This window comes from Onychomys torridus, chromosome 7, assembly GCF_903995425.1.
Source record: "Onychomys torridus chromosome 7, mOncTor1.1, whole genome shotgun sequence".
Classification (NCBI taxonomy): domain Eukaryota; kingdom Metazoa; phylum Chordata; class Mammalia; order Rodentia; family Cricetidae; genus Onychomys; species Onychomys torridus.
In genome coordinates this window covers 49,507,622-49,534,912 of record NC_050449.1, presented here as the reverse complement: position 1 = coordinate 49,534,912, position 27,291 = coordinate 49,507,622, and the positions used below count along the sequence as shown (strand labels likewise).

Here is a 27,291-nt window from a genome sequence, read left to right as displayed (position 1 = left end):
GGTTCCAGAGAGCTGTTTGGGGGTCTTTGTACGCTAAGATGGGAAAGAGACCACAATCCATAAAAGGCCCGGGTTGGGACCAGGCATCCTTGCTTAACGCCAGCCCACCTTTCTGCTCCGTTGAGGAAGATCAAAGAGTGGAGACAGACATTGGTGGTGATCACTGAGGAGCCTTTCAACAATCCCCCACCCCTTTCTAGGCCAGGGTTTGCTCACAGTTTTGCCTCTGGCATCTGACATTTGCCTAGGTACATGGGTAGGTAGGCAGTGTCAGTGAGTAAGCCACAGGCCCACAGCTGGCTTCTGTGGTGCAGGCTCAGCTCTCACAGGTGGTAGGGCGTGTCAGGGAGGGACACCGAGGGCAGAGGTTTCCTCTGGTAGATGGTGAGGGGCCACTGAGGGCTGTGCACCATGAACCTGAGTGTCTCCCCAGTGAACTGCCTCTGGACCCAACAGTGTCCTCTTGGTATGCCGGTGTCCTGTGTTTACACGTTGGCCTTACCTAGCAGCTGCTGCCTCTCTGAGGTCCCACTCCCCTGCCGCAGGATGCCTGATCTCACTCTCCAGCCTCACCCACCTGCCTTCCTGGCTGTCCCAGGGATCAGTGAAGCTCTGGAAGCCTGGGAGCTTCAGCCACTGGGTCGAGGCCTCTCCTGACCCTAGCTGCTGAAGACTTGTCTAATGGCAGAGCTCTGTTCTCCCCCAACTCTGGCTTCTGAATTGAGCCCCTGGACACGGGTAAGAGAGGAGGACCCCAGCAAAGGAAGAATGTGTGTGCCCCTTTATTCCTTCTGGAAGAAATTCACTGGGAATAGCCAGCACCCATCCCATCCCTAGGGCCACCAAGCTTGAGTCTGGCCTCACGTGATGAGAACAGTCCTGACCTCGCCGTCAGTCAGAGGTGCATGGGTATTGCTGTTCTTTCCTCAGAGCTTCTCCAAATACGACCCAGGGACAAAGCCACGCTGTCCATTCCGTTCCACTGTCCACCAGCCATCCTCTCCTCCTGAGATAACCACCAGAATGTCTCCTGCAGAAATGTCCACCTCATCGGAATTCTGGGCAAGAAACAGCAAGTGCATGAGACGGGAGGGCCTCCTGGGCGGGCTCTGGTCTGGCACACCCCTCCTTGGCAGCCCATGCATGTTTGTCCCAGGGTATCTAGTCTGTTGACTCATGCTCAGGCCTCCAGGGTAGTTCCTTTGGAGATAGACAGGCTGTGGGGTTCCCCAAGAGACTTGGCCTCCTAACTTGCTCAGGTTGTCATGGAGACCTATCCTGGGCTTCTCTCACTGCCCCAACCACTGCAGCATCTCAAAGGCGTTTGTCACATCCCAAGGACAAGCTCTCTTAGACTTAACTACATAGCCATCTACTGTCACCTCAGTTCCCCATCACTCTCAGGGATACAGGCCTGTAAAGTGACCTCAGTTGGCAGCCCATATCCAGCCTGCCTACACACGTGGGTATTTTGGCTCAAGTTGAGGGAGGGCCTGCCTTCCAGGGCTTCACCCCTCACTTCATCTCAGCATAGCTGTTCTGCGGCTGCCCTGATGACCTGAAAATCAGTTCCAGGGCAGCTCCAGGACTCCTTTGGTCACTGTGGCTCTCTGAGGCCACAGCTAGGAAATAAGCCCATCATTCACAGCAGCGCTGTCAGCCTTGTGGACTCCACATGTGCAGCTTTGAGCAGCTACCGGCCCTCAGACGTCGTTCACTCTTCCGATCTCTGGGGCTGGTCTAAATGCCCACGCCCCAGGCATGTTGCCAGGCACTGGTGCCCTTGAGCTGGAGGGTGAAGGCCTCACCTGTGCTGTGTAGTCATAGAGCGCCCGGTAGTCCCCGGCTGAGGCAGCAAGGCTTCCCTGTGTTTGCACATCAATGGCTGCATAGACCAACTCGTTCTGATCAGGAGCGGGACCCAGATTCTCCGTGGGAGCTGGGAGCAGGATGAGGCTCAGATCAGCCCCCTCTCGGAGGATGGTGGTCCCTGGAGACTGCTGGGGTGGGGCTTAATCCTCACTCTTGGACAGTGTGCCCCTTCCCTTTGGGGCATTAGTGCTCCATCTGTGCTGTGTAGGAGTCCTCTCCTCCCCACTGGGGTCTTAGGTGGAAGACATGTGCCCTGTCCCAGTATCCCCATCCCCCTCATTCACCAGCAGGAAGTTGAGAAGACGTGGTCTTGGGACTTCCATGCAGCAGCCCAGAAAACCTGGAGGAAGGGAGGAGAGAGGGGAAGGGCTTTCGTTACCGCACAGGAAACGAAGGGACTGACTGGAATTCTCAGCGCTCCAGGACCTCTACCAGCCTGTGGCCACCCCACAGACCATTGCTGGCTGGCTGTCCATTCTGAGCACCCTTCCCTCATACACTTGGGGTCTTCCAGGTACCTGCAGCCATGGGGTCCTACCCTCACATGCTCCCCGCCCCCACTCCATGCAGAGGAGGTCTTCCTTGGGCCCATGGACACCAGACTCTATCACCCACAGGAACTAGGGCCTTGGCACCCGACGACAGCCAGGCCAGGGAGCTGGCCCTCTAAAAGCCTGTGGATTCTCCAGATGTCTGGGCTTTGGGCCATTTTTAAGCCACCTGGAGAGTGCTGTCTCTGCTGCCTGACAGTTGAGACACCATCCTGCCTCATGGTAGGGCCAAAGGGACAAGATGAGATGCTTGTCCAGGAGCCCACAGTCACTGGTGAATAAATGTAATGTGAGTAATTAGTACTTGCATCCTCTTGGACTGAGGGTAGTTTCATCATAGAATATCTCTGTGGAATGCCCTGTACCTAGACAAGGCACCAGACCTACCAGAGCTGTTCAGTCATTCAGGAGATGTGGAGGGTCAAGGGCAGGTGAGGCCAGCCCCTGTGTGTCTCACCTCTTTATCATCCCGCAGGATGGCTGGACACTAGGGCTGCCAATTAGTGGGGTGACCTCCCGGTCATAATAGTTCTGATAAGGCACCGGAGCTGTAGAGAGCAAATGCATGAGGCCTAGAGCAGCGAGGCAAGCTAGACCGTACCTGGTCCCTCTGTGTAACCCTGGCTGTCCTGGGACTCTATGTAAACCAGGTTGGCCTCAAATTCACAGAGGTCCACTGGCCGCCGCCAAGATTTTTGTTAATTATGTATATATGTGTGTGTGTTCATGTAGAAACCAGAGGCATTGGATTCCCTGGAGCTGGAGTTAGACAGTTGTGAGCTGCCTGATGTGGGAACTGGGAACTGAATGGCTCCCCTTGAAGAGCAGCAAATGCTCTTAACCACTGAGCCATCTCTCCAGCCCAGCATGGGTATTCTGAATACATGATTTTATGCAACTGGACAGGCCAAGGATTAGTGCAGAGCACTCTGCTGCGGCCTACATAAAATCTCCCATCCTCCTCTCTTGCTCCTGAGAACACTGGTGCACTCAGCTCTCTTCCTTTTAAACCTTTAGGGAAATAAGCTAAGAGCCTAGCCCCAGAATGTACTGTCCCCTAGCCTATGTCTGGCCTACCTCTACCCAACAGGGAAGTGTGAGCCAGCCACCCCAGCCTGAACTTGGCATCCAAGGCTCCAAAAAGCCTGGGCCAAGTCTAGAGCCAGCCAGGCCTGACTCTGGAAACTGAGCTGCCCTCAGGCTGGTCTTACCTGGGGGCTCTCTGCCAGTGCTCTTGGACTGGATGAAGCCATTGATGTCGCCGTCCACATTACAGCCTTCAAGTGTCAACCGTACTTCTTCATAGAGCTGGGGGCAGGGAATGAACAAAGGTGTCCAGGCTTCACCCCAATATCTGCCCTTGCCGTAATCACCTTGATAATCTAGGCTTGCTATACATAGTCCTGCCTCTGAGTCTGAACCTTCCAGCTTCGGTGCTGGCCAGAGGAACCTTGGGATGTCTGGCCTGCCAGAGGGATTTGAGACCTGGCTGATGTTCAGAAGTTTCCTGAACACCTCAGCTCAGAGCCCTGATGAGAGGCCCCAGATCATTCCTTTTCTCTAAGGCCCATGGTTTAACCTGTTTTAAGATGAGGGAACTCAAAAAAAAAAAAAAAAGTGGGAAGCCGAGGTCACTCTGGGCTTTGAGTCTGTGGGTATCTAGAGTGTGGCTACACCTGCTACTGCCACAAGGATCAGCAAGCCCATGGGCAGGAGTGGTCAGAGCTGCACAGGTGCCTGGGGTAGGTGGTAGCCCCTGACCTGGGGTAGGATGTACCCTGGCCAACCCTGAGAGAGAGATGGGAGAGGAGTATAAGAGAACCTAGACCAGGTTCCCACAAGCCTGAAGTGGGGCTCCTCCAGCCCACAGCAAGTCTCTGCTGTGTTGGGGAGAGGAGGACACAACCGTGAAGGGACAGGTGCCCTGAGTGCAGGAGCAGGGAGGAGAATGTTCCCGAGGCTTGGAGACTGAACTAAAGTCTGGGGAGATGCCGCTGGCCCCAGTAGACCTGAGCTCAGGGCACACACCTCATCATCCTTGACGCACTGCATGGAGAGCTGGTTGCAGTGCACCCACAGAGCGTTGCGGAGGATGGTCAGTCTGTCAAACTCCAGCAGCTGGAAGGCCTGTGGGGGAGGGAGGAGGATGGTGGAGCCAGACCAGGTGACCAGTGCAGACCACTCTGCCACAGCCAAGTCTAAAACAAGGACAGCCCTGGAGGTCCCCAGCCCTGCCTCGAGCTAGGGTAGCTGCAGGGAGACTGGGCTGTTAGGAATGCCTGTTTGCTGCATCTCCATCAAGTCCTCTGTCTTAGAAGGGAGGCTAGTGAGAGGCACAGGACTCAGTCCATCAATAGGTCACAGGGCAGGCCTTGAGCTCAGTTTGGGCTTTATGAAGAATATATCCCTGCAGCAAAGGGATCCAGGGCATGAGGCCAGATAAATATTGGGGATAGACCCTAGGCACCAGCCAAGCAGGTGACTTAGAAGTGGAGTGAAGGAGTACCATCCCCCAGCCCCAGCTTCCCACAGATAGAGTGGGGGTGTAAGTGGAGGGCAGGCCACTTGCCTCGCAGGTGGTCCGGTGTTCCTGCTCCCATTCGGTTCTTGCTTTCTCCAGCTGTTCAATATTTTGCCTGTACACTCGCTCTACAAGCACAGGGGACCCTTAGGCAGACATGGTAGCCTGGACTTTCCCTGAAAGTTCCCAAAACAGGATCTCCTCTGTCCTTCCCTCCTGCAGAGACCCACCCAACACGACCTCCCCCAAGGCCTGGGAGCCTCCTCCCCAAGGGGCCTGGCTAGCTGCTGGCCAACACACACAGCTGCCATATTGCCCTTTCCCGGGTGACTCTCCACTTCTCCACTGTGCTCTGAAGTGCCAAAGGCCAGAGCAGAACTCTACAGAAGTGCTCCATTTCCTGTGTCCCCTCCCCTCACTTTACAGATGGTAAACGAGGCTCAAGGCCTCTGAGAGCTAGAATCTTGAGCTGGTCATCTGGCACCTGCTGAGAAAGCAGCAGGTGTTGGAGAGGTGGAGCAGAAGGATCTGCCTGCCGCTGGGATAGGAGGTCAGGGAGCAAATGCTGCCATTGGGTAAAGGATGGGAGCCAGGTCCCAGGAAGGCTGAAGGTGAGCGTTTGTCACTGAGTGTGAGATAGAGGGATATCACCCTGTGGATCCCAGGCCCTGAAACTCAATGGCTTTGATTCAAATGCTAACCGCCACTCAGTGGCTGCATGACATCTTTGTTTCTGTATGTTAAAAGCAAACAGTCATCATGGCTGCAGGCAATAGCTGAGGAAGAAACATGCAGAGTGATGAGAAATAGTCTCTGGACTCTGGAGTGGCGCATAGGGGACACAGGCATGTGGGCGAGCACCAGCTGAGGGAAGAGGAGTGGCCGCGTACCTGCCTCTGCGGCGGACTCTTTACACTGCTTGGCTTTGTTCTGGCTCTGAGGAAAAAGCAGAGTGGCATTGAGTCCCAGCCCAGGAATCCTGGCCCTGAAGCTACACAGAAGTGATGGGCACCCTCCCTGGCAAACTCAGGGACATCAAGGTGTGGGTGGGTCAATTCTACCACTCACCAGCAGCCTTGCTGCGGAGGGGACCAGGCAGGTTCCACGAAAGGAAAATAAAAGCAGAAACCCGCAGTCACCAGGAAACATGAGAAATGGAAATGCTGAGACCCTTGTGGCCTTAGCTGCATTGCTGCTCAGAACCTGGGCTCCGGCCAACCTGGATTCAACTCATCCACAACCCCCTGCTCTGTCTGGGCTCAGCTTTCTGGGCTGTGTAACAGGTATTAAGGGCCCTGCTAACTCACCCACTCCTACCCTGTCTGGAGGTTGCCTGTGCTGCAGAGGATCTGTGCTAAAGAATGTTTCTTGAGGATACCCATCACAAAGAGTGGACACTAAGAATTGGAAAGGGGTAGCATGTCCCAGATGCAAATCCAGCCCAGGGATGGCAGCCCTTCCCTGCCTACCACCTCTACCCTGCTTTGGGTGCCAGGACGTCCATCATCTCCACGCCCCACCCCCAGTACCTTACGCACCTTCTCTACTTGCTTCTGGTGGCCATTGACACTCATGCGCTCAAAGGCCTGTTCAGCATCATCTGCATCCCGGCACTTCTGGTCATACACCTTCTTTGACTGAAGGGGCAGAGAGGTGTGTCTGTGGGGCTGCATGCCCTACTTGGGGCCCCAGGATGAGGCTCCCTAAGCCCAGACTTCCTCCCTTTGTGGGGCTTTGGTGGAAGAGGCATTCCTCCCATGGAGACTTGGGCCCTGTCTTCTGGGTCCTTACACCTGCCCTCTCAGATGTCTCTTCTCCCTGCTGGCCGATACACATAGTGGACCAAGGTCTGAGGCAAGCCCTGTCTCAGAGCCCTCCCATTTACCTCCATGGTCTTCTTGTAGAGTGACAGCTTGCTCTTCTGGACACGGTCCATGACAGCCTCATACTGCAGGAGACATGAGGCTCTGAGCTGGGGGCTCTGGTCTCAAGACGCTCCCCTAGGCCAAGAGGAGGGGTTGTCCTTGTCCCTGGGACATAACACCTCTACATCATGTTCGTGTGTGCATGTGTGTCAGTGTTCAGTCTCTCCTAGAGTTATCTTCTTCAAAACAATACCTTTAATCCCAGTGTTTGGGAGGCGGAGGCAAGATAAACTCTAGGACTGTGAGGCCAGTCTGGTTTATATAGCAAGCTTCAGACCAGCCAAGGTTATATAGTGAGACCCTGTCTCCAACAAGCAAGGACACAAAACCTCCCCTCCACAGAATGCCAGAGAAACTTAGGCTGTGGGTATGCCTACTGCTTCCTTGCTGTGGACCTCAGCCTGAGTTGGTCTCCAGCCAGAGAGATCAACCTCACTTACACATACATGAGACCTGAGTCTTTTATTCACAAGCCACCACTTGCTCACACTGAGTGGACACTGGCATACACATGCATACCTAGTCTATCCTCAGCCCCCATCTCCCAACTGCTCACACTGCACACAGGCCTTCTCTGCATACCCACTGGCCACTCGTGCATACACAACACACTCCGGTATTCACCCATTCATGACCCTAGGTTGAACATCCATGTATGCATGCACACTCATAGGCACACCACAACATCCACCATTATAAGTAAAATGCCTCTGGCTAATAGGATTGGTCCTAGGGAGGCTCTGACAAGCCTCTGCCCTCCAGGTGGGCAAGGTGCTCAGCCAATCAGAGCCCCAGGCTTGGGAAGGCGGTCCCTACCTGAAGCATCCCCAAGCCTGTGCTTACACACTGCCCCAGGCCTGTGCTTACACACACACACACACACTGCCCCGGATGAGGCACTCACTTGCTTTCAGGGTAACCACCCCTTGTGGGGCCAGCCATGCCCTGTACCTTGACGAGAAGCACCTTCAGATGAGCTGAGCCCAAAGCCTGAGCTGCACCCCTGGAGCAGTATCTTACCCCTCCATCTTGAGGAGCCCTGGCCCCCAAGTCTACCTGTTTTCAGAACCTGCAGCACTATTATGTCCAGGACCAGCTTCCAGGGGCCACTCAACTCAAGTGGGCTCCTCTGGACACCTGACGCTGTGGCTGACCCTCTGCAGTCTGTGGAGTGGGATAGTCAAGCACCTTTTCCCCTTCCTGGCATGGGGCGGCTCTGCAGTAGGCCTCCATGGGGCACTCTGGCCCAAAGCTAAGCCTTTATATAAACCCTGTTGTCGTGGTTGGTCTCTATTATCAACTTGGCATCCCTAGGAAGAGAGAGACCCTGGACCGATGAATTGCTTCCACTGGATTTCCCTGTGGGCGTGTCTCTCTGTAGGGCATTTTCTTGATTGTTAATAGGAGGCCGAGCCCACTGCCGGTGATACTATCCCTAGGCAGGTGGGCCAGGGCTGTGTAAGAAATGTATATGAATATATGAGCCTGGAAGCAAAGGCAGTAAGCCTTCCTGGTGGTCTCTGCTTCAGTTCCTGCCCCACAATCCTTAGTGATGGATTGTGACCTGGGAAATGGAAGCTGAATAAACCTGTCTTCCCAAGTCAGTGTTTTATCACGGCAACGGGAAAGCAAACTCAAACACGCCTTCTCTCTTCCGTCAAGCCATACTTCCCAAATGTCCCCCGGAGCAGGGGGTGACTTCAGCCACCATCCTCTCTTTGGTCCCCTGCCCCCCATCCCTCCTCACCTTCTTCCGCTGCTCTTTCTGCCTCTCACGGAACTCCTCCAGGCTCCGCAGCTCCTCACGCAGGGCCAGGGCCAGCTGGATGTGTGCGCTGCCCACGTTCTCTGTCTCTAGGGTGACAGTATGGCCTCCGCCTGGACCAGTGTGGCACCCTCACACTTCATCTCTCACCCCTCCCATCTTCGATATAAAGCTGGACCCCAGCCCAGGTGTACAGCCCAGTCACCCCCTGTGAGAGCTGCACCCTATGGCCCAGCTGCCCGTGTGGGGATGGTTGGAACTTACGCTGCTTCAGGGAGTCAAAGGAGGTCCTCAGGGAGCTGCAAAACAGAAGTCCAGGTCAGCAGGCAGGTGTGCAAAACCCTGCAGTCCTCCCTGGCCCATGGTACTGTCATTTTGGAGAGAGGGTCCTAAGCCATATGCACTGCTGCTATGGTCATTGTTATGGTGAACCCCAAACTGGCATTATGGAAACAAAGCTTCCTTTGTAAATTGCAAAGCAATCAAACCTTCTTGCCGTGGCAGGAAAGGAAGTCACCCACCCTCCACTCCCCCACTCCCTGGTTGTATTCGCACACCTGAAGAAGAGGGGCGGGTCCTCCAGAAGCTCCCTTCCCCCTCTGAGACCTCCCCTCCTGGGCAGGCACCTAGCGCTTCAGTACCCAATACTGCCAGGAAGAGTCAGAAGCAGAGGAGGACTGGACAGCTCCTTCCAGTAGGTGGCCTGGAAGGCTGTGGAGAGGGCGGCAGGGTCACAGGCCGGGAGAGCTATGGCAGCAGGCTGCCCCTCGGTGCCCTACCAAGGGGAAAGGAAGCAGCACAGAGCACAGGAGCCCAGACAGTGCTCAGGAAGGAGCCGGTGCTGTGTGGAGCAAATGGAAGCACCTGGGGTTGTGGGGGAGTGGCACAGCCTGGAGTCCTAGCGCTCAGGCAACAGGGGCAGGCAGGCCACAAGTTCAAGGCCATCCTGAGCTACACAATAAGCCTCTGTCTCAAACGCCCCCACCACCTTCCCCAGAGATCTCCACTGGGCTCAGTTTACTTGAACCTTATTTTTAAATTGCTTCCTGAGAGTAAACATGCCCTGAATAACAAATGATCGACACTTGACTGAAGAGCCCTCACTGTGTACTGGGAAGCGGCAGAATCAAGTGCCCTGTGTTCTGTCTGGCAGCCTTGTTTGCCTTAGGTGGTGCTAAGGGCCGAGCTGAGGTGCCACCACCCCAGGGCACCCTGCTGTTTATCAGTGGGTATAGGAGTCCTGGGGCAGATACAGGAACCACGAGGGAGAGCCTGAACTCTCAGGAGCAGAGCCTTTGAGGGTATAGGCTTTGCTCAGAGGATGGTGTAGAAATCAGGGGCGGCCTCCTACGGTGAGCTTCCACACACGACAGCAGTAGACGCTGGAGCCAGATGACCAGGCTCTGCCACTCACTCACCGTGTGACCCCAGGCAAGCCTCCTGGCCCTCTCTCTTTCTTCCCTTCTACAGAGAGCATTTAGCAGCACAAAATGGTTGAAAATGTGAGTCCAGTGTAAGGTACCATCGAGGCCTGAAGCAAGGTAGGAGCTTTACATGCCTGTCATGCAGATACATATACAAACTCTGCCAGTCCCAGGGATACCCTCCAGGCACCAGCAGCCACCTGGTCTTCCCCCAACCCCAAACTGCCCCTTCTAAGAGTTTTCCAGTGGCCCCTTTGCAGAAGCTGCTCCCTTGACCTCAGGTAGGAGTCGCTTGCCTGGCTGCCCCAGCTTGAGTCCTTTCCCACACATCAGGCCATGAAGGGTGAGGGAGGTCTGTACCTCTGCTCCCAGCTTGGGCTTAGCAGTGCTGAGTCTCTTAAGGACCCCAAAACAAGTGCATGGTGGTGCAGCTTGCCCCAAGGTCTTTAGACACCATCTGTAGGCCCTAGCTAAGGAAATAAAAATGCCAAGGCCTCCCTCTCAGCAGGATGCCTGAGGAACCAATCAGTTGAGCTGGCCTGGAAACCGAGGCCAGAGTATGGCAGGCTCACTAGAATCAGCAGCCAAGTTGCCGGCTTTCACAGCCTCTCTGCAGAGCGCTCTCCCGCCCCCTGGTGGTCAAATTGTCGTATGACACCCATCTCAAAGCCAATTCCCCAGGTGTCCTTTCATGGAAACCCACCACCTGCCTGTGCCTTGAGATAGAACAAATCCGCTCTGCAGAGGTTTCCTCTTCTCCTTAGCCAGTTGGGGAAACTGAGATCAAGGAGGAGTGGCAACCTGGCAGGACCCTGGGGATGCAGGCCTGAAGGAGGGTTATGGGGTCCCCTTTACTGCCAGGGCCCTTGCCCTGAATGCCAAAGCCACGAAACAGCTCCAGCAGCCTGGGAGCCATCAGACAGATGTGCAGGCCTCTGCCCGTGACCTGACCATTGGCTGCTCGGTCTGTACCTTCCAGGGGCTGCCAACACACTCAGTATGAGAATGGCTGGCCAGCCTCAAACCCACAAGCCAAGATACGTTGATTATTGACCTTTACAGATAAGGAAACTGAGTCACAGAGGCAAAAAGCGATGCCATGCAGTTGGTAAGAAGCAAAATGGCAGGGCCAAGGGCCGGAGCGATGGCTTGGGTTAAGAGCACATTCTGCTCGTGCAGAGGACCCAAGCTTGGTTCCCAGCACCCGCTTCAGACAGCTCACAACCCCGTGACTCCAGGAGACCGGACACCCCAGCCTCCATGGGGACCTGCACAGATCCACACAGACATACTGACAGACACATTTTTAACAAAGCTTAAAAATAAAACGTCAAGGCAAGCCACTTTGCAGAGGAAGACAGGGATGTCTGCTGTGGTGACCCCGCTTTCTCTTGAGAGGGGTTAGAATGATTCTTTCTGGTTTTTGTCAGCCACTGCCCACGTCCACACATGCACTTCTTCCTGGTGGCCTTTTGGCTTGGTTCTCAGAAGACTCAGAATCTATGCTGGAGTCTAGTTTCACAGGATAAGTGCACCATACCAGTCTCCCTGTCTCAGCATCCCCAACCCTTGGGCACCTGCCATCCAGGAAGCTAATTATCTCCCAGTTGGAAGCAGGCCTTGCGCCCACAGAGAGCTGGTTGGGAACAGGGCTAGCACCCTCCTCAATGTCATCTTCACGTTGAGCTCAGTGGAGCAGAGATCATACACACACACACACACCCTGGCAGGAGAATCTCAGCACTCAGGTTTGTGAGGGGTGAAGGTGAGGTGGGCCTTAGGGCCTGGGCTATCATTGCTCATCTGTACCCACAGAGGGGTTCACAGGACACTGGCCTAGCTCCACCCCACCCTCTGAGGTGCCCCTCCTGTGGCAGCAAGAGGAAGAGGGGGAGGAAGTGACCACTTCCTGGGCAAGGAGGGGGTTGGGCAGACCCAAAGGACCAAATAGGGAGGGATAGGTAGAGAGAAAGGAAGGGTGACAGCAGCCGGAGAACCAAGCCAAACCTTCTGCAAGGCTGGTCATGGGGTGTGGACAGTGACAATAAACTCCTGCAATACCTAGCCTGTCCCTAACATGCAGGGGCTCAGGCGGGTTCACTGGTGTACCATGTGAATGAGGTGTGAAAAAACTCTTTTTTGTTTGTTTGTTTTTTGTTGTGTTTTTCAAGACAGGGTTTCTCTGTGTAGCTTTGCGCCTTTCCTGGAACTCGCTCTGTAGACCAGGCTGACCTCGAACTCACAGAGATCCGCCTGCCTCTGCCTCCTGAGTGCTGGGATTAAAAGTGTGCGCCACCACTGCCCGGCGAAAAAACTCATTTTAAGGTGTGACTAAAACTTCCTTTCATCTTTGTGGCCTGAGCCCCTGGTTCTGTGAGACTCAAGCTAGTATGAGGCCAGGACCCCAGGCAGGAATACTGGTTTTGGGGGGCTGCAGAAGTGGAGGCAGCCAGCAGAATTCTCTTAGTGTGGGCTATCTATGAAGTCACTTCGCCCTCAGGCCTGTCTTTCTGTCTGCTCAACTCTGCCCCCCTGTGTTGCAGGCAGAGGGGACTGGGTGTTGGAAGATGGCCACCAGCCAGACTCTTCCTAAGGACCACCACTTCCCAGGGCTGGAGAGATGACTCAGTGCCTAAGAACACAGGGTACTCTTCCAGAGGTCCTGAGTTCAATTCCCAGCAACCACATGGTGGCTTGCAATGATCTATAGTAGGATCTCACATAAAGTTATGCATGTAGATAGAGCACTCATATACATAAAATAAATAAACAAACATTTAAAAAAAGAAAGGACCAACACTTCCCACCCGCAAGTGTCTGTAACAAATACTGTGGACCCACTCACATTCCCTGCTGAAGGACAGATGGGGGAGGGGCCACAGGTAGGTAACAAGGTAATAAGGATGACACAGAGCTTTGTCTTCCCAAGTGTGCCCCCCAACCCCTGCTAGCAGACCAGTCAATAAGTTCAAAGCTGGATCAGGACATGCTGTGGTCCCATCAGCCACCCCTTTGTTTAAACTGACCCCTCCTACACACACAAGGCCCTAGCCTGGCAAGAGCCTGGGATTAGGGGTCCTGAGTTTTCCTCTGTCTTGCAGGGTTCTTTCTGTTTGCCTGGCTGTATGTACTTTTGCTTGTTTGCTTTTTTGAGACAGGGTTTCTCTATGTAGCCTTGGTTGTCCTGGAACTCACTCTGTAGACCAGGTTGGCCTCAAACCCAGTGCTGGAATTAAAGGGAATTAAAGGCCTGTGCCACCATCTCCTGGCTACTGATGTGTACTACTTCTTTTTTTTTTTAAAAAAAACCACCATGTGGTTGCTGGGAATTGAACTCAGGACCTCTGGAAGAGCAGTCAGTGCTCCTAACCTCTGAGCCATCTCTCCAGCCCGTGATGTGTACTTCTTAACAAAAGCCTTCCTGTAGCAGTTGATCGTGCCTGCCATGTCTGAGATTTTTCCATGTTGTGTTCCAGATTCTTCCTACCCTTTAAGTCCTGCAATGCCAGAGAAACAAACCCGATCTAAACTCCTAAGACTAGCAACATTATCAAGAGCCCTCCAGGTTGGAGTGGAGGAGATGGCCCTGTCTGAGCCAAGCTCTTGACAGTGAGGCAATCCGGAGGTCCTCTTGGAGGAGGTGCCTGTGGGAAGGGTCTGCTGCAAAGTGCTAAAGAAGAGGAGATCATCTCAGGGGGTTGAGTTTTTGAATGTCCTTGTCAGTCTGGGCCAGGACACACAGCAGATATACCATAAACACTCACTGAGGACACGGGCAGATGACAGACACTTGGTCCACAGTTCATCAGTGTCACATGGGACAGCGACATCACTTCCTGAATGCCCCCATGAGTGGGGATCAGCAGGACCTGCAGGCGTCAAGCTCCGAGGGAGGGGTAGGCTCCACCCCACTGTGCAAGGGCTCTATGTGTGCCGGGTATCGTGACATCTTTGAGCCTTTGTCCACAAGCAGTCAAAATGGAAATGCCCTCTCCTCCTGGAGGGGTCCTGACCAGCTTCTTTCCTGCCCCAACCTTGGCCTGCTCTAGTCACTTTCTTATCTGGCTAGCACCCCCTGTGGGTTTGCTTGCCCCTGGGGTACCCTTTTGCATGAAGGCTACCCCCAGGAACCTGGTTCCTAGATCATTGTGCAGCATCTCCGTGGTCTCTGCACTGGACTAAGGGACCAGCCTGAAGAAAATGGAAGCCCAGCCGGCCCTTGTAATGCCCACGTAAGCAGTACTGAGTTCACCTGGAGGGGCACATGCATGGGGCAGGCGAGTCGACAGATAACCCACTGCTCACTGAGTGCATCTGCAAGCTCAGGGACTTGGGATTCAGACAGGGAGTGACCATCCTGGGGTCGTACACAAACAAGGCAGGCACACACTGTCCCTCTAGCCTTCTCTAAGCAAGAAGCAAGCCTCACCCAGAGCCTCAATCCCCACAACACTTCTACAGTGGGCAGGAGATTGTGTGCCCACCCCCCACCCCCTTCACACGATGCCTAGCTCAAACCCGCATCAAGCAGTCAGATGGTGGCATCTCCCACTCCGCTGACAGCCACGGTGACTCAGCCCCCTGAGCACGCCTCATCCAGAGCTGCCAGAGCTGCACTAACAGGAATGGGGCCTGCCACACTGGTGGGTGCCATGCGCCCTGCTCTTCCCAGAGCACAAGCTAGAACAAGACCCTGACCTCAGAATGCCTGGTGACAGGGTGCAGATGCCGCTGACCAGCTCCTGCCCAGTTTACCCTACATCAGTAGAGCCCCAAGTCCCGAGTAAGGTCCTGAGGGTTCCTCGGAGGAGCAGTGGGGCACTCTTACTTGATCTCCGTCTGGCCCCCAGCCTTGCGCGCGATCTGCACCAGCTCCTTTCCGTATCTCTCCTCCGCCTGGGCCCTGCAAGGACAGAGCAAGCACCGTGTCTCTCCTGGCACTGCCAGCGGCCTATGGCCCCCAAACAGGTGTAGGACCTGAATTCTCCCATCATACTTTGCTGGCAAGATGGCTACTGGAAAAGTTGAGCCCCGTCTCCTTCTGAGGATAAAGGTCAGTTGAAAAGAGGCCTGTCCTAAGGGCTGCTGCCTGGCATGGTGCTCGGAGGAAGGAAGCCCAGGCCTAGGGGCCACAGGAGACAACAGACAGCTCTGCCTGTGTGTGTGAGTGAGTGAGTGAGTGTGTGTGCGTGGGTGTGTACATGTGAGTGTGCATGAGTGCAGGTGCATAGGTATCACAATGTACCTGTAGAGGTCAAAGGACAGCTTCCCCACCCCCACCCCCACCCCCTGTAAGCTTTCATATATGAGTATAGTGTATTCTGCAGAGACACCAGGGTAGCTGGCCCATGAGATTCTGGGATTGTCTCTGCATCCCCTCTTGCTATAGGAGGGGATCTGAACTCAGGTCCCCATGATTGCTTAGCAAGTGATTTACCCACTGAGCTATCTCCTCAGTTTGGAAAAGCAGACCCACACTGATATCAGCTAGGTTCTAGGGGGCGTAACCACGTCCCTCCCCATCTGCCCTGACCCTGCCAGCGCTGCTTACCTCTGTCTGAGCAGCTCCTCCACGTCCTTGCACATCTTCCTGCCATCCAGCAGCCTCTGCAGCAGTACCTCATATCCCGTGTGGGCCGTGAAGTCCCTGCACTATAACACAGGACATCCATGAGAACCCCAGTAGGGCAGCAGGGATCCTGCTGACCACCTCCCGAGCACAGCCTCCCTCTGGCCTCCATGTCCCCCTTCAGGGCCCAGCCTCGTGCTAGCACACAGCACCACCCCATATATGGAAGTTCCAGAACCACAGCTGTCCAGACTGCTTGGGCCTCAATAGTCTGACACATTAGCTTCAACCCAAGACAGTGGATGAAAGAGAAGGGCCCCCACTGAGGCTCCGTGATGACACCCAGACCCCAGATTCTTCCTCATTAAATGCCTGGTGTGGCCCAGGCCCTCACAACCTCACGACTTCAGCTAAGTAAGGAAGCATGTTGAGGAGGCAGATCTGGTGGCTGGTCATGGAACACCAGCTACCGGGCTCAAGTTCGGCTGCATCCCCGGCTGTAACTCATCTCTTAACTAGGGTCAAAGGACATCTGGGAATTCTGGGAGGCAGCTAACCTTGTACCTGGGCCTTGCCAAGCCAGTCCAGATGACCCCTGACCAACGTGACTCTCACGTCTCCCACTAGAGGGTTCTGAGCATGTGTGAGCCACCAGTAAGGGCAACCAGAGAACAGAAGCAGAGTTCAAGGACTATAAGGAAGTTCCTGCAACATCCCAGACCCAGGCCTCTCACCCACAGCTCTCCTGGGTCCTGTGTGGTGGACTACAGATGGTAGGGCATGGATCCTGGAGGAAAGCGGGGGCATCTCTCTCCCTCACTGGGGTCTCATCAACCCTCCACCCTTGGGTATTGGGACAGGAGATTTGGTGCCTACCTTGTCTATCTTCCTTGTTCCCTCAAACCCCACCCCCTTTTGGGGGGGGCGGGGTTTGAGACAGGGTTTCTCTGTGTAGCTTTGTGCCTTTCCTGGAACTCGCTTTGGAGACCAGGCTGGCCTTGAACTCACAAAGATCTGCCTGCCTCTGCCTCCCGAGTGCTGGGATTAAAGGAGTGTGCCACCACTGCCGGGCCCCTCAAAGCCCCACTAACAGAAAGGAACCCCAGCATCCCGAACACCCACCAAGAGCACCCACAGAGCCTGTCAGAGGTCAATGAGTTTCTCTACATGTCAGTCATACTTAACCTGACCCCGTTCCCATGCCTCAGGCCTCCCTTCAAATTATGAGTGTGTGGTGAGCATGGATGGGGTTAAAAATCAAGGAAAGGGCTAAGGGATGTGGTGATTGTCTAGAAGCCCTGAGTTACATCTCCAGTAAGTGTCCTTCAGGGGCATTTGGTGTGCTTCAAGATCTAAGAGAATCAGATATTGGGGAAGAGCACAGGGGGCATAAATGCTGCCCCCCACACCCCACCCCCGTGCACATTCCGCCAACTGGAAGTGTTGAATCTTTCTAAGATGTCAGCCCCTAGGCTCACATCCCTTTCTCTGAGCAGCCTTGCTGGGCCAGGCCCAGTGTCAGCTGCCCACTGGCCACTGAGCTGTGGGTCTAGTCCTTAGCTGGCTATCTGGGACCCCAGCCTGAGGCAGTTGCCCCTGCGACCTGCTGCAGGCCCATAGGGGCAGACATTCCCCACCCCACCCCCTCTGCCCCCAAGTCTAGGCTGCACCATCCTGAGGCAGGGTCCTATTTTTTAAATGTCTTTCAAGGGGAGCTACTTTTTCATGAACTTAGAGCACAGCTTCCCACTCTTGGCCTCTGCCCTCCCTGGGGACACCCAGGTCAAAGCCTGTAGCAGCATGGGGGAAAAAGTGAGTCAGAAGTCACAGACCCAACCCCCTCTTCTCTGTGAGGGTCACTGAGTTGATGTTAGCATTCAGGCCACAAAACCACAGACCCCTCAGCGCTTAACAAACTGAGCCCCAGAGAAGGGAAGGGCCTGCCTGGGGCTATATTACAAACTAGAACCTAGTCCTTTAGTCCACTGTGCCTCTGAGAAAGATGTGTTGGAAGGGCTAATGGTCTGTGTCTCCTCTCCCAATGCTCAGGCCTGCCACTCCAGGGCACTCTTCCTGTCCTGAGTCCCAGAGTAGAAAAGGAAACCCCACCAGACTCACATGGGCCATGCTGGAAGACATAAAAGGCAGCGCGGGTCTCTAGCCCAGGTCTTCAGGACCGCGTCTGCACAGCACCTGCCGCAGGCTGGAGACTCCCATCCAGCCCCTGGACGCTGCAGTGGCATCAGGCAGAATGAGCCACAGTCACAAGTGACCAAGCTGTTCTAAGGAAGTGCCTAGCCCCTCAGGCTGCCTGCCTTGCCTTCCTTCCCTGCCCCCCTCCTTCCCCTCCTCCTTCACCCCTACACCGTCACCTTCTTAGCAGATTCACTGCTCATAGTGCTGAAGGGAGAGATTGCAGAAAGGAACCTCTCAATCACCAGTCCACCAGCTATCCAAGGCAGACTCACCCAGGGCTGCCCTTCCTGCCCTCCACCTCCCTCATATCCCCGCCTCCCCATCCACCCTTAGCCTATCAACCAAATCCCGACCACCGTGATCTTACTTTAAAACATGAAAATAGAGCCCTGTCTGGGGCCTGAGAGATGGCTCGGAGGTTAAGAGCACTGACTAATCCTGCAGAGGACCAAGCTGAGTCCCAGCACCCACGTCAGGTGGCACACAACCTCCTGCAACTTCAGCTCCAGGGGATCTGACACCCTCTTTCAGCCTCTGCAAGCACCCACATGTACATGTACACATGCACATAAATAACGAGACAAATCTCTTAAGAAATTGAAGCCCTTCCTTGATCCACTACAACCTGCTAGGCATTTGCCAGGAGAAGGGCTTTGCAGCTGTGAATGGGGATCCTCAGAGCCCTAGGCAGCACTCCAGGACCTGAGCCATTCCCAGGATACAGCCATCCAGAGGTGATGACCTCAGCTTCCAAGACACCATGGAGGCCAGCCTGACTTTGATAGTCAGCAGCCAGCCAACATTGAGGTCTAATGTCATAAACCCTCACCAGTTCTTTGTAGCATTCCCTGCACTGGCGGAGCCTCCACGGTCTCCCTAGCCACTTACTTTCGGTTTTCTTTAGAAGTCAAGATTCTATACAATCGAGCTGTGCAGTATCAATAATGCCCTTGCTAGCTTCGCTGTGCTGAACCACTGACATGAGGCGTGAAAACTATGCCTGTCTAGGCCCCTCACTATTCACAGCCTGAAGGCCTGTCCTGCACAAAGCACTGTTGTCCACCTGAGCCTTCATAGGTGTCATCTGAGTGACCTTTTTACCTCAAGAAGCTAAAAATTTCCTCAGATACGCTAATACCCCACTTTCTAGCCAAGAAGAGCTGTAAATTTGCACTCAAGCAGACCACATGCTTCCAGTCACATTCCCCATACCTTGGACTATCCTGGGGGCAAGTGGACTTGGAGCTCAGTCCCCCTGTGAATTTACTCTTACACAGGATCCACTGGCTGGAATACAGGGCAGTGGAGAAACAGCCTAGCAGTGACAAGCTCTCTGTTTGTTGAGTGTCTACCACACACCATTCCAGAACATTCCAGCCTTTGCACTGCTGAAAATACCAAGATGCAGCAAGGGAGAGATGGAAATGAGGATGCTCAAAGAGTGTAGGAACTGCCCAAGGCAGCTCAGCAGAACTTGGAGTGTTCGAGGTTGGCTGGGCCCCAGAGCCACAGCCCCACAGGCATTCAGCAGACTAAGACCACTGAGTCATTCAGCCTAGAAATGATTTCACCTTGAAGCATTAAAAAAATTAATTTAAGGACTGGAGAGATGGCTCAGAGGTTAAGAGCACTGGTTGCTCTTCCAGAGGTCCTGAGTTCAATTCCCAGCAACCACATGGTAGCTCACAACCATCTGTAATAGGATTTGATGCCCTCTTCTGGCATGCAGATATTCATGCAGAGCACTCATATAAATAAAATAATTTTTTTTTTAAAATTACTTTAAAAAAAGATAGCTTTTGGTGTGGCTCAAAGCAAAAACCCTGGGCAGAAGGTGTGGGGGTGTAGACAGCTTTGGGGGTTAGAGATGGTTTACTTGGTAAAGCGCTTACTTTGCAAATATGAGGACTTGAGTTTGATCTCTAGCAACCACATAAAAATAGCCAAGTATGTTGGCATGCATTTGGAACCCTGGCTTTGGGAAGGCAGAGACAGGCAGGTCCCTGGGGCTTGCTGGCCAGCCTGCCTCGCTGAATTAGTGAGCTCCAAGTTCCAGAAAGAGACTGTCTCAATAAACAAGGTGGCTGACTCCTGAGAAAGGGCATCTGAAGTAGCACTCTGGCCTCTGCTCACACACACACACACACACACACTCTCTCTCTCTCTCTCTCACACACACACACACACACACATGCACGCACACTCACATACATACACACACACTCTCTCTTTTTCGCACACATACATGCTTTCTCTCACACACATACACACACACTCTCTCACACACATGCATACACACACACACACTCTCACATACTCTCTCACAAATACATATACACATACACTCTTTCTCACACACATACACTCTCTCACACATATATACATACATACATATACTCTCTCACACACACTTTCACACACATACACACACACTCTCGCACACATGCATTCTCTCTCTCTCTCTCTCTCTTTTTCTCTCTCTCATGCACGCACGCACGCACATGTGATAACTTTTGAGGCTGCACCTGGTGATACAATGCCTGTAATCTCAGGACTTGAGAGACTGGGGTAAGAGAAACATGAGATCAAGTCTGGCCTGGGTTGTGGAGTGAGATCCTGCCTCAAAAAATCAAAACAAACTACAACAAAATATGAGCAAACCAATGACCAGAGCCCAAGTCAGAACAAAAGATACCTTTGGAAAATGATGACTTAAATTGTCTCTACCTCAAAATGAGGCCATATGTTAGGATTTAATCCATGTGCCCTGGCCTCGAGGTATGCCAGGCTGGTCAGTACAACACCACCTAGAGAAAAGAAACCACCAGAAAGCAGCCAGAAGTCACATCCAGCCTGGTGGCCTGGGAACAACTCATGTCAGGCCAGAGTCCTGGGTGTTTAGTAGACATGGTCCCTCCACCCAGGAGGCCCACATGAACCAGATGTGAGATCAGCTTTGCCATGTGATATGTGGCCACTCAGCCCCAGGGGACCAACCCAGGCCTCCAGGAGGATGAGCCCAGGAAATCTGAAGGCAAAAAGGTGAATCCTCCTGCCTCAGCCTTGAGGGAGTAGAGCAGAAATCCAGGTGCCTTGCTGTGCAAGGGTGGCCTGTTGGGTCCTCTGGGAGCTCCAAGTGTTCCATTTCAGGCCTGTGTGCCATCAGACCCTGCTGTATGTGCCCCACTGAGAGAAGAAACAGCCTCCATTTCCACTGCCTCTTCCTCCTTCTCTGCTCATTTCACTCTTAGTGGCTGTGAGGGTTGGCCACACAGACCAGGCCCCCTGAACAAGAAACTTGCACCTTCAAAGGGCCTGCTTTCTTCACCCGGGATGCATGGGCAGGAAGCTTTCTGTAGGCTAGACCCACTCAGGGTGCTGGAGGTCAGTACCAGGTTCCCACCCTGCTCGAGAAGATGGAAGGAATTCCACAGGGTAGATGTGGCTCACCCCACACACATGCGTGCTATGGCCGTGGCTGTGGAAATGACCTCACAGTTCTCACTAGGTAGCATCCATCTGAGAAACACTTGAACTAGGGTGGCCACAAAGGACAGCAAACCCAGATCAGAGCTGAGCCTGATGCAGGCCCTGGGATCCAGATTATGATTTCCTTCCCTGTTTACAGATAAGGAAAATGAGACCTGGACAGATTGCAATGCTTGCAGGACACAGCCAGAACTTGAGCTCAGATAGCCCAGACCAGGAGCCTGGTCCTAAGCCTCCATTACTCCATCTCTCTACCAGAACCCATTCTCAGGACCTACTACCACAATGGTAGCTTCCTAGGCCTGCCCCTACTGATTAGCCAATATCCTGTTCCCCTCCACCAGAGAGAATCTTTCATCTACCAAAGCCCTGTGGCCTGGCTGGGAAAAATGAGTCATTCTGCCCTTCCCCCACCCCAGATCCACTTGAAGCAGGGCTAGGGTGGGGGTGGGGGAGCCATTATCAAAGGTTCCCTTGAATAGAATTCCAGAACAAAAACCATGGAGGACAGATCATTTCTAGCCTTGGGGGAGGCTTGGGTTTTGGTCTGTTTTCATGTGCCAGGAATGAAGCTGGGCAATCAAGCTGAAGTCACCTCTCCCTCACCTTCCAGACTGTGGAGGCTACACAGTGACTCTCAGCAGCTCTTCAGCCGGGTGCTGCTGTGAGTCTGAGCGTTGGTATCATGTGGACCAGTGTTTTCATCTTCCCTAGCAATTCAGGACCGGGAATGACTGCGGCTGCTTACAGAGTGGAGCCCGGAGTGGGAGTGTTCAGTCCACAGTCCACATTGGAATTTTACTTGGGGGCGGGGGGATCTGGAGAGATGGGTCAGCAGTTAAGAACACTGGCTGCTCTTCCAGAGGCCTGGGTTCAGTTCCCAGCCCCCACATGGCAGCCCATAATCATCCATAACTCCAATTCCAGGGGACCTGTTCCCTCTTCCACCAGAGGCTCCCTGTGTGGCGCTAAGAGAGCAGGAACTTCGGATGACATTAGACAGTAGGACTTAGATACTAGGTTGGACCTGCCTGGGTTAAAAATGGCTAGAAAAGCCCCAGCAGGTGCCCGAGTGTTGGGTCATGAGATCTGCAAGTCGAAAGAAACCCTTCTAGTCTCTCACGGGCTCTTCATTGTTTTAAAGCCTTAAAAAAAAAAAAATCCACCTTTATCGGTGGGAGTGCAGTCAGAGCTGAGCAATCCGTCCTCTGCCTGTCATTCCGGCGCTCTGGCCAGCCCTCTCTCTGCACACTGACCAGCAAGCAGCAGCGTTGCCTGCCCTCCCTCAGCCATGGGACAGCAGGGACCCTGCGCCCACCGTGCCTGCCATTGCTCTGTCACTAGCGACTGCTTTCCTGTTGCCTGTCCCCTGTGGTCAGAGAAACCCAACCACAATGGCTATTGGGGAACCTGATACACACAGTAAACACAATGCCCTAGAGACTGTGAACTCCAGGAAGGTGGCAGGCATGTGGCTTGGCTCCTTGTAGGGCCTAGTACTCAGAGCCTGTGCTTGAGAGTTCAACCATGCACCTAATGATGGGCCAGAGAAGTACCTAGGGATTCTTCCAGAGGATGTAGCTCTGTGACTGCTGCTGGTGCTAGTGTCCCAGGAGGGGACCAGCCCAATTGCTTGTGGATTTAATGAATCATTACTCACCACCCATAAACAGCTAGCCCCCCCCCTTTCTGACAACAGTGTTCCGAGGCTGGTATTGTGATACCCACTGTACACAAAGGGCAGTAAGCAAGCTTTTCCATTGTCCCAGTAATTACCCTGAGATGGGGCTCACTCCCACACTGATTGGTTATTTATTTATTTATTTATTTATTTATTTTGAGCTGAGGATCGAACCCAGGGCCTTGCACTTGCTAGGCAAGCACTCTACCACTGAGCTAAATCCCCAACCCCTGATTGGTTAATTAAGGAAGGTAAAGGCTTAAATATTCAGGTCTGATTTGGATGGACAGACAGACAGATAGACAATGAATTGATGGACAATGAATGGCTAGAGGCATCAGTGAGTGTGCCAATCACTAGCCTAGAGAGTCTGGAGGGAAGGATGTGGTTCATAAACTCAAGGTCTAGAGAAATGCTGCCCTACCTATAGATTTTGTTGGGCCATCAGGGCCAGGAGGAATATCAGTGGTTGGCTTTTCCAGCCACACAAGCCTTGATCAGGCAGAGACAGGAGAGCCAATTCCAGGTTAGTTCACGGAAGAATTTCCACGAGAGGAGTCGTCTTGGAAATGCAATGCAATGTAAGGTTAGGTGGAGAGTGCTCATTGCCAGCAGGCCAGGAATAGCCCGAAGAGGACTCAAGCTCAGGGCACCTGTCCATCTAGATGTTTTGTGTCCAGAAGGGCCCTGCACAAACTGATATGTGTTTTGGAGAGCAGTGCTTTGTGGCTTTCCTGAGATGGCTCAGGCTAGGAGTTGGAGAGAGAGGGTCAATAAAGAAAGCAAAGGCAAATTTACTTTTAGAGAGCATGGCATAGCCATGGGTGAGCATACACCAACAGTGTCAGAGGGAAGACTGCCCCTGGATTAAAGCATTTACGAGGCCAATCTTCATGATTATGGAGAGTTCAAATGTTACAGACCAATGGCAAATCATCCTGGCTACTTTTAGTCCCTCTGAAAGCCATTAATTACCCAGCCCTGTATCTGACCTTGTGACTCAGAGCCTTTAAAGTGTGCACCTGGCGGGCCACTAGCTTCCACCAATCCCAAAGCCAGGAATGCTATCAGATAGCATCTAAAACCCATGTCAGCTTCCCTTCTTTGCTGTGACTCACCTATCTGCGATCACCACCAATGTATTTGGTAAATGCCTCGATTTATGAGAGCCTTTGTTCTATAACTAATACGTGTGTGTATTAAACCCAGCCCCATTTGTGGTATAAAACACTTCCACATGGACCATATTTTGGGGGGCAACTTGTCCTGGGGCCATTGTCATTCTTATTTGGCTTAAGAATAAACTCTTACCCCTTTCAGGTAAGAGCTGCTCTGTGTCTAGCTGGGCCAACTAGAGCTTAAGGCTGGAAAGAAGTTTCTAGAACCTCCCACCAACTTGCTGTCTAATGGCTTCCTCTGGCCTTGCAGGGCCCTTCCCTTGCATTGCTAACCTGCCAAGATCCTGGGATGTGTGGGTCCACACCAGGCTCCAAAGTACAGGGAGCCACAGGGATGTGGATGATGGCTACCTTGTAGCCTCTGGGAACCCAAGAGAGAGAACATTGTGAGTTTTCAAGCCTTTCCAGGAACCACTTGAAGAGACAATGTGAGTGTGGAAGTGGGCCTACTTCATATGAATTGGTACACACCATGGTAGCGGTCCTGAGGATATGGGAAGTGGGTATGAAAGGTTACACTATGTTGGGTGAGCACACCTGCTTTTGAATAAGGACTAGCTATTTGGCAAGCTTTATGCTTTTAAATGAGCCTCCATGGCTAGGCATGGTGCCACACACCTTTAATTCCAACATTTAGGAGGCAAAAGCAGACAGATCTCTTGTGTTCAAGGTCAGCCTGGCTTACATAGCAAGATCTAGGACAGCCGGGGCTACATAGTGAGACCCCATCTCAAAAATCAAACTGAAATGGGTCTCAGTTGTGAGGAAGGAAAAGCACCCTGCCGTGGTCCTTGAGAGACCCTGTTCTGTGAGGTCTTGCTGTCTCCCACCTACTCTGTCTTGTCTAAAGGTTCAACTCAACCTCTACTTCTGTCTCTGGATTCATGAAACCAAAATGTTAGAAATGGGGAAGGGTGTGGGGGACTGGGGAGAGAACACCTTGCAGGCAGAACCCTTGATGGAAATGAATCCCTTGGGGGATGAAGTCTGTAGTTCTCATGTCCACTTTCAAGGTAGCAGCCAACAGAGCCATCATGGAGGAGGAGGAGGGAAGGAAGGAGGAAGGAGGGTGGGGACAAACAGACAGAGTCTGAAGAAGTGGCCTGCAGCTGGCCAGGGCAGAATCATGTCAGACAAAGCAAGGGACCAAAGCATCCCAAAGAACACAAAGAAACAGATTCCAAAGTCAGGAAGAGGAAGCCAGTGGAATGGGGGACCTGAGGGGTGCAGACCAGCATGAGTTAGGTGCTCTTGCCACAGGATCCCCTCCAGTCCTCACAGAGCCTGCAAAGTCAGTGCTGTGTGTGTGTCTGTCACACAATGGTGTGACTGTCCCCATCACAGGGTCAGCAAGGCTAGTGGCACACCGTCCATGGAGCCCCGTCACGTGGAATCAGCAGTCAGTCCAGGGCTTACCCAGGGTCCAACAGAGAGTAAGGTCGGAGAGCAGATGCCTTGGGGGAGGGTAAGTGAGTAAAAAGGTGGGAGCTGGGGTGGTGAATGCAGAGGAGGGAATGTAGCCTCCCCTGACCCCAAGACCAGGAGGAGACGCAAACCCCTATAGCAACCTGAAGGGTCCCAGGCTGTCTCCAAAGGATAGACAGACTGTGCTCACAGCATGCCCTTAGCTGGACCACACAGGACTCCTTCCTGTAGCCTGTGAGGGACTCCTCCACACAGAACCAGGCACCAAAGGCTCAGGCATTGTCCCTGCAAGTGCTGTCCCCAGGTATCATAGCCTCTCCCCTTTACTGCCAGAGAATGTTTCAGGAGAGCATTGTCCTGAGACGGAGTTCCAGCAATGGACACAGAAAAGCTGAGCATGGGGCTCTGGTCCTGGTCAGTCCCACTTAATGCAGACATAACCTTGGGCTAATCACTTAATCCCTAGTGCTGAGACCACTGCCTGGGTAAAGTAGGGCAAAGATTGTCCCTTCCAGTGGCTCTGAGAACTCAGTGAAATGACTCATGAAGGAACCTGGACACTCAGTGAGCTTCTGGAAAATGGTGCCTATTGTGGTCAGCACATACTGACTAAAAGACAACCAAAAAGGAAATTGAAAAGGAGAACTGGGGTTGGGTCTCACAGTGATACTTATCTGGGTCTCAATATTTCCATCTGGAAACTGGGTGAATACATATACCTCGTGCTCTGCAGGGCTGGTGTAGGGTAGCCTGCTTTGTGGCTGTGAATTGCAGGGGGTGTTGGGTTTTCTCCAAAGACAGAAATGAGCTGCTGGACTTGTAGGGTAGTCCCTGCCTGTCCCACTCCCTCTGGAAAAAGCCTTTCAGGCACTGCTGTATTCTCAATAGGGTCTGAACTCAGAGTGGATCCCTGTTCTGGCTGGGCCGTCCCCTGAGGCTTAGAGCTAGCCAGGCTCTGCACCTTCCGTGAACGTGTGTGAGGCCCCTTTCCTTGTGAAGGTTCCTGTGTCTCCCAGTCTAATCTTCTAGCCACAAAAGTTGATTTATATCCACATCCTTTCTAGACAAGAAACCAGAGAGGCAGGAAGTTGAAGGGCCCCAGGACCACCCATGAATGTAGATTTGAAGTAGGGCAGTTCTTGGGTTGTAAGGTCAAAGCAACTGGGAAAAGATGCACTCCCTAAGGAAAAGGACTCTGTCAGAGCTGGGACTTTGCTTTGCCAAACAGAGCCAGTGAGTATTTGCATAGAGCCACACCTTGGGAAAATTTGTCTCTAAACAGCAAGAGCTTCCTTCCCCTTGGGCCCCCGGAAGCTGGGCAGCCTGAGGGCTCCTGCACATTCATTGTTTACCAGGTCCTTCTCAGGCCAGGGAGATAGCTCAAGTGGTAAGGTGCACTTGTAATCTAAGGAGGACTAGAGATGGTGAATCCCAGTAGCCTGCTAGTCAGCCAGCTTAGTCCAATCATCGAGCTATAATAAGGTCCTTACCCAAACAAACAAACAAGGTAGTTAGGAACTCCTGAGGCACATGCACACACATGCATACACACTTGCACACATGTGCACCTGTACACACACACACACACACACACACACACACACTTCCTCTCAATCTCTGTGTACAAATTCCTTCTTCTAAGGCTGGGAATTATCTGAAGGCTGGGTGGAAATTCCCACAGGCTGGTAGCAGATC

At 53.1% G+C, this 27,291-nt stretch overlaps 1 protein-coding gene across 2 annotated transcripts in view; it reads right to left on the bottom strand.

The window, feature by feature from the left end:
- Positions 1–766: 766 nt before the first annotated feature.
- The window catches only part of Pstpip1 (proline-serine-threonine phosphatase interacting protein 1), a 42,187-nt gene continuing 15,662 nt past the window's right edge, over positions 767–27,291 (bottom strand). Inside the window, exons 2-15 of one of the 2 annotated variants that reach the window (XM_036191795.1) lie at positions 15,610–15,710; positions 14,887–14,961; positions 8,899–8,933; positions 8,617–8,723; positions 6,830–6,892; positions 6,483–6,581; positions 5,835–5,880; positions 4,993–5,072; positions 4,452–4,550; positions 3,635–3,731; positions 2,881–2,971; positions 2,157–2,212; positions 1,809–1,939; positions 767–1,058 (exon numbers count right to left, since the gene is read on the bottom strand). In XM_036191795.1, the coding sequence (XP_036047688.1) occupies positions 927–1,058; positions 1,809–1,939; positions 2,157–2,212; positions 2,881–2,971; positions 3,635–3,731; positions 4,452–4,550; positions 4,993–5,072; positions 5,835–5,880; positions 6,483–6,581; positions 6,830–6,892; positions 8,617–8,723; positions 8,899–8,933; positions 14,887–14,961; positions 15,610–15,710 (1,212 nt within the window). In that variant the 3' untranslated portion in view covers positions 767–926. Of the gene's footprint in view, positions 1,059–1,808; positions 1,940–2,156; positions 2,213–2,880; positions 2,972–3,634; positions 3,732–4,451; positions 4,551–4,992; positions 5,073–5,834; positions 5,881–6,482; positions 6,582–6,829; positions 6,893–8,616; positions 8,724–8,898; positions 8,934–10,052; positions 10,237–14,886; positions 14,962–15,609; positions 15,711–27,291 lie in introns of those variants that run through there. The other variant, XM_036191796.1, reaches the window with a different exon arrangement.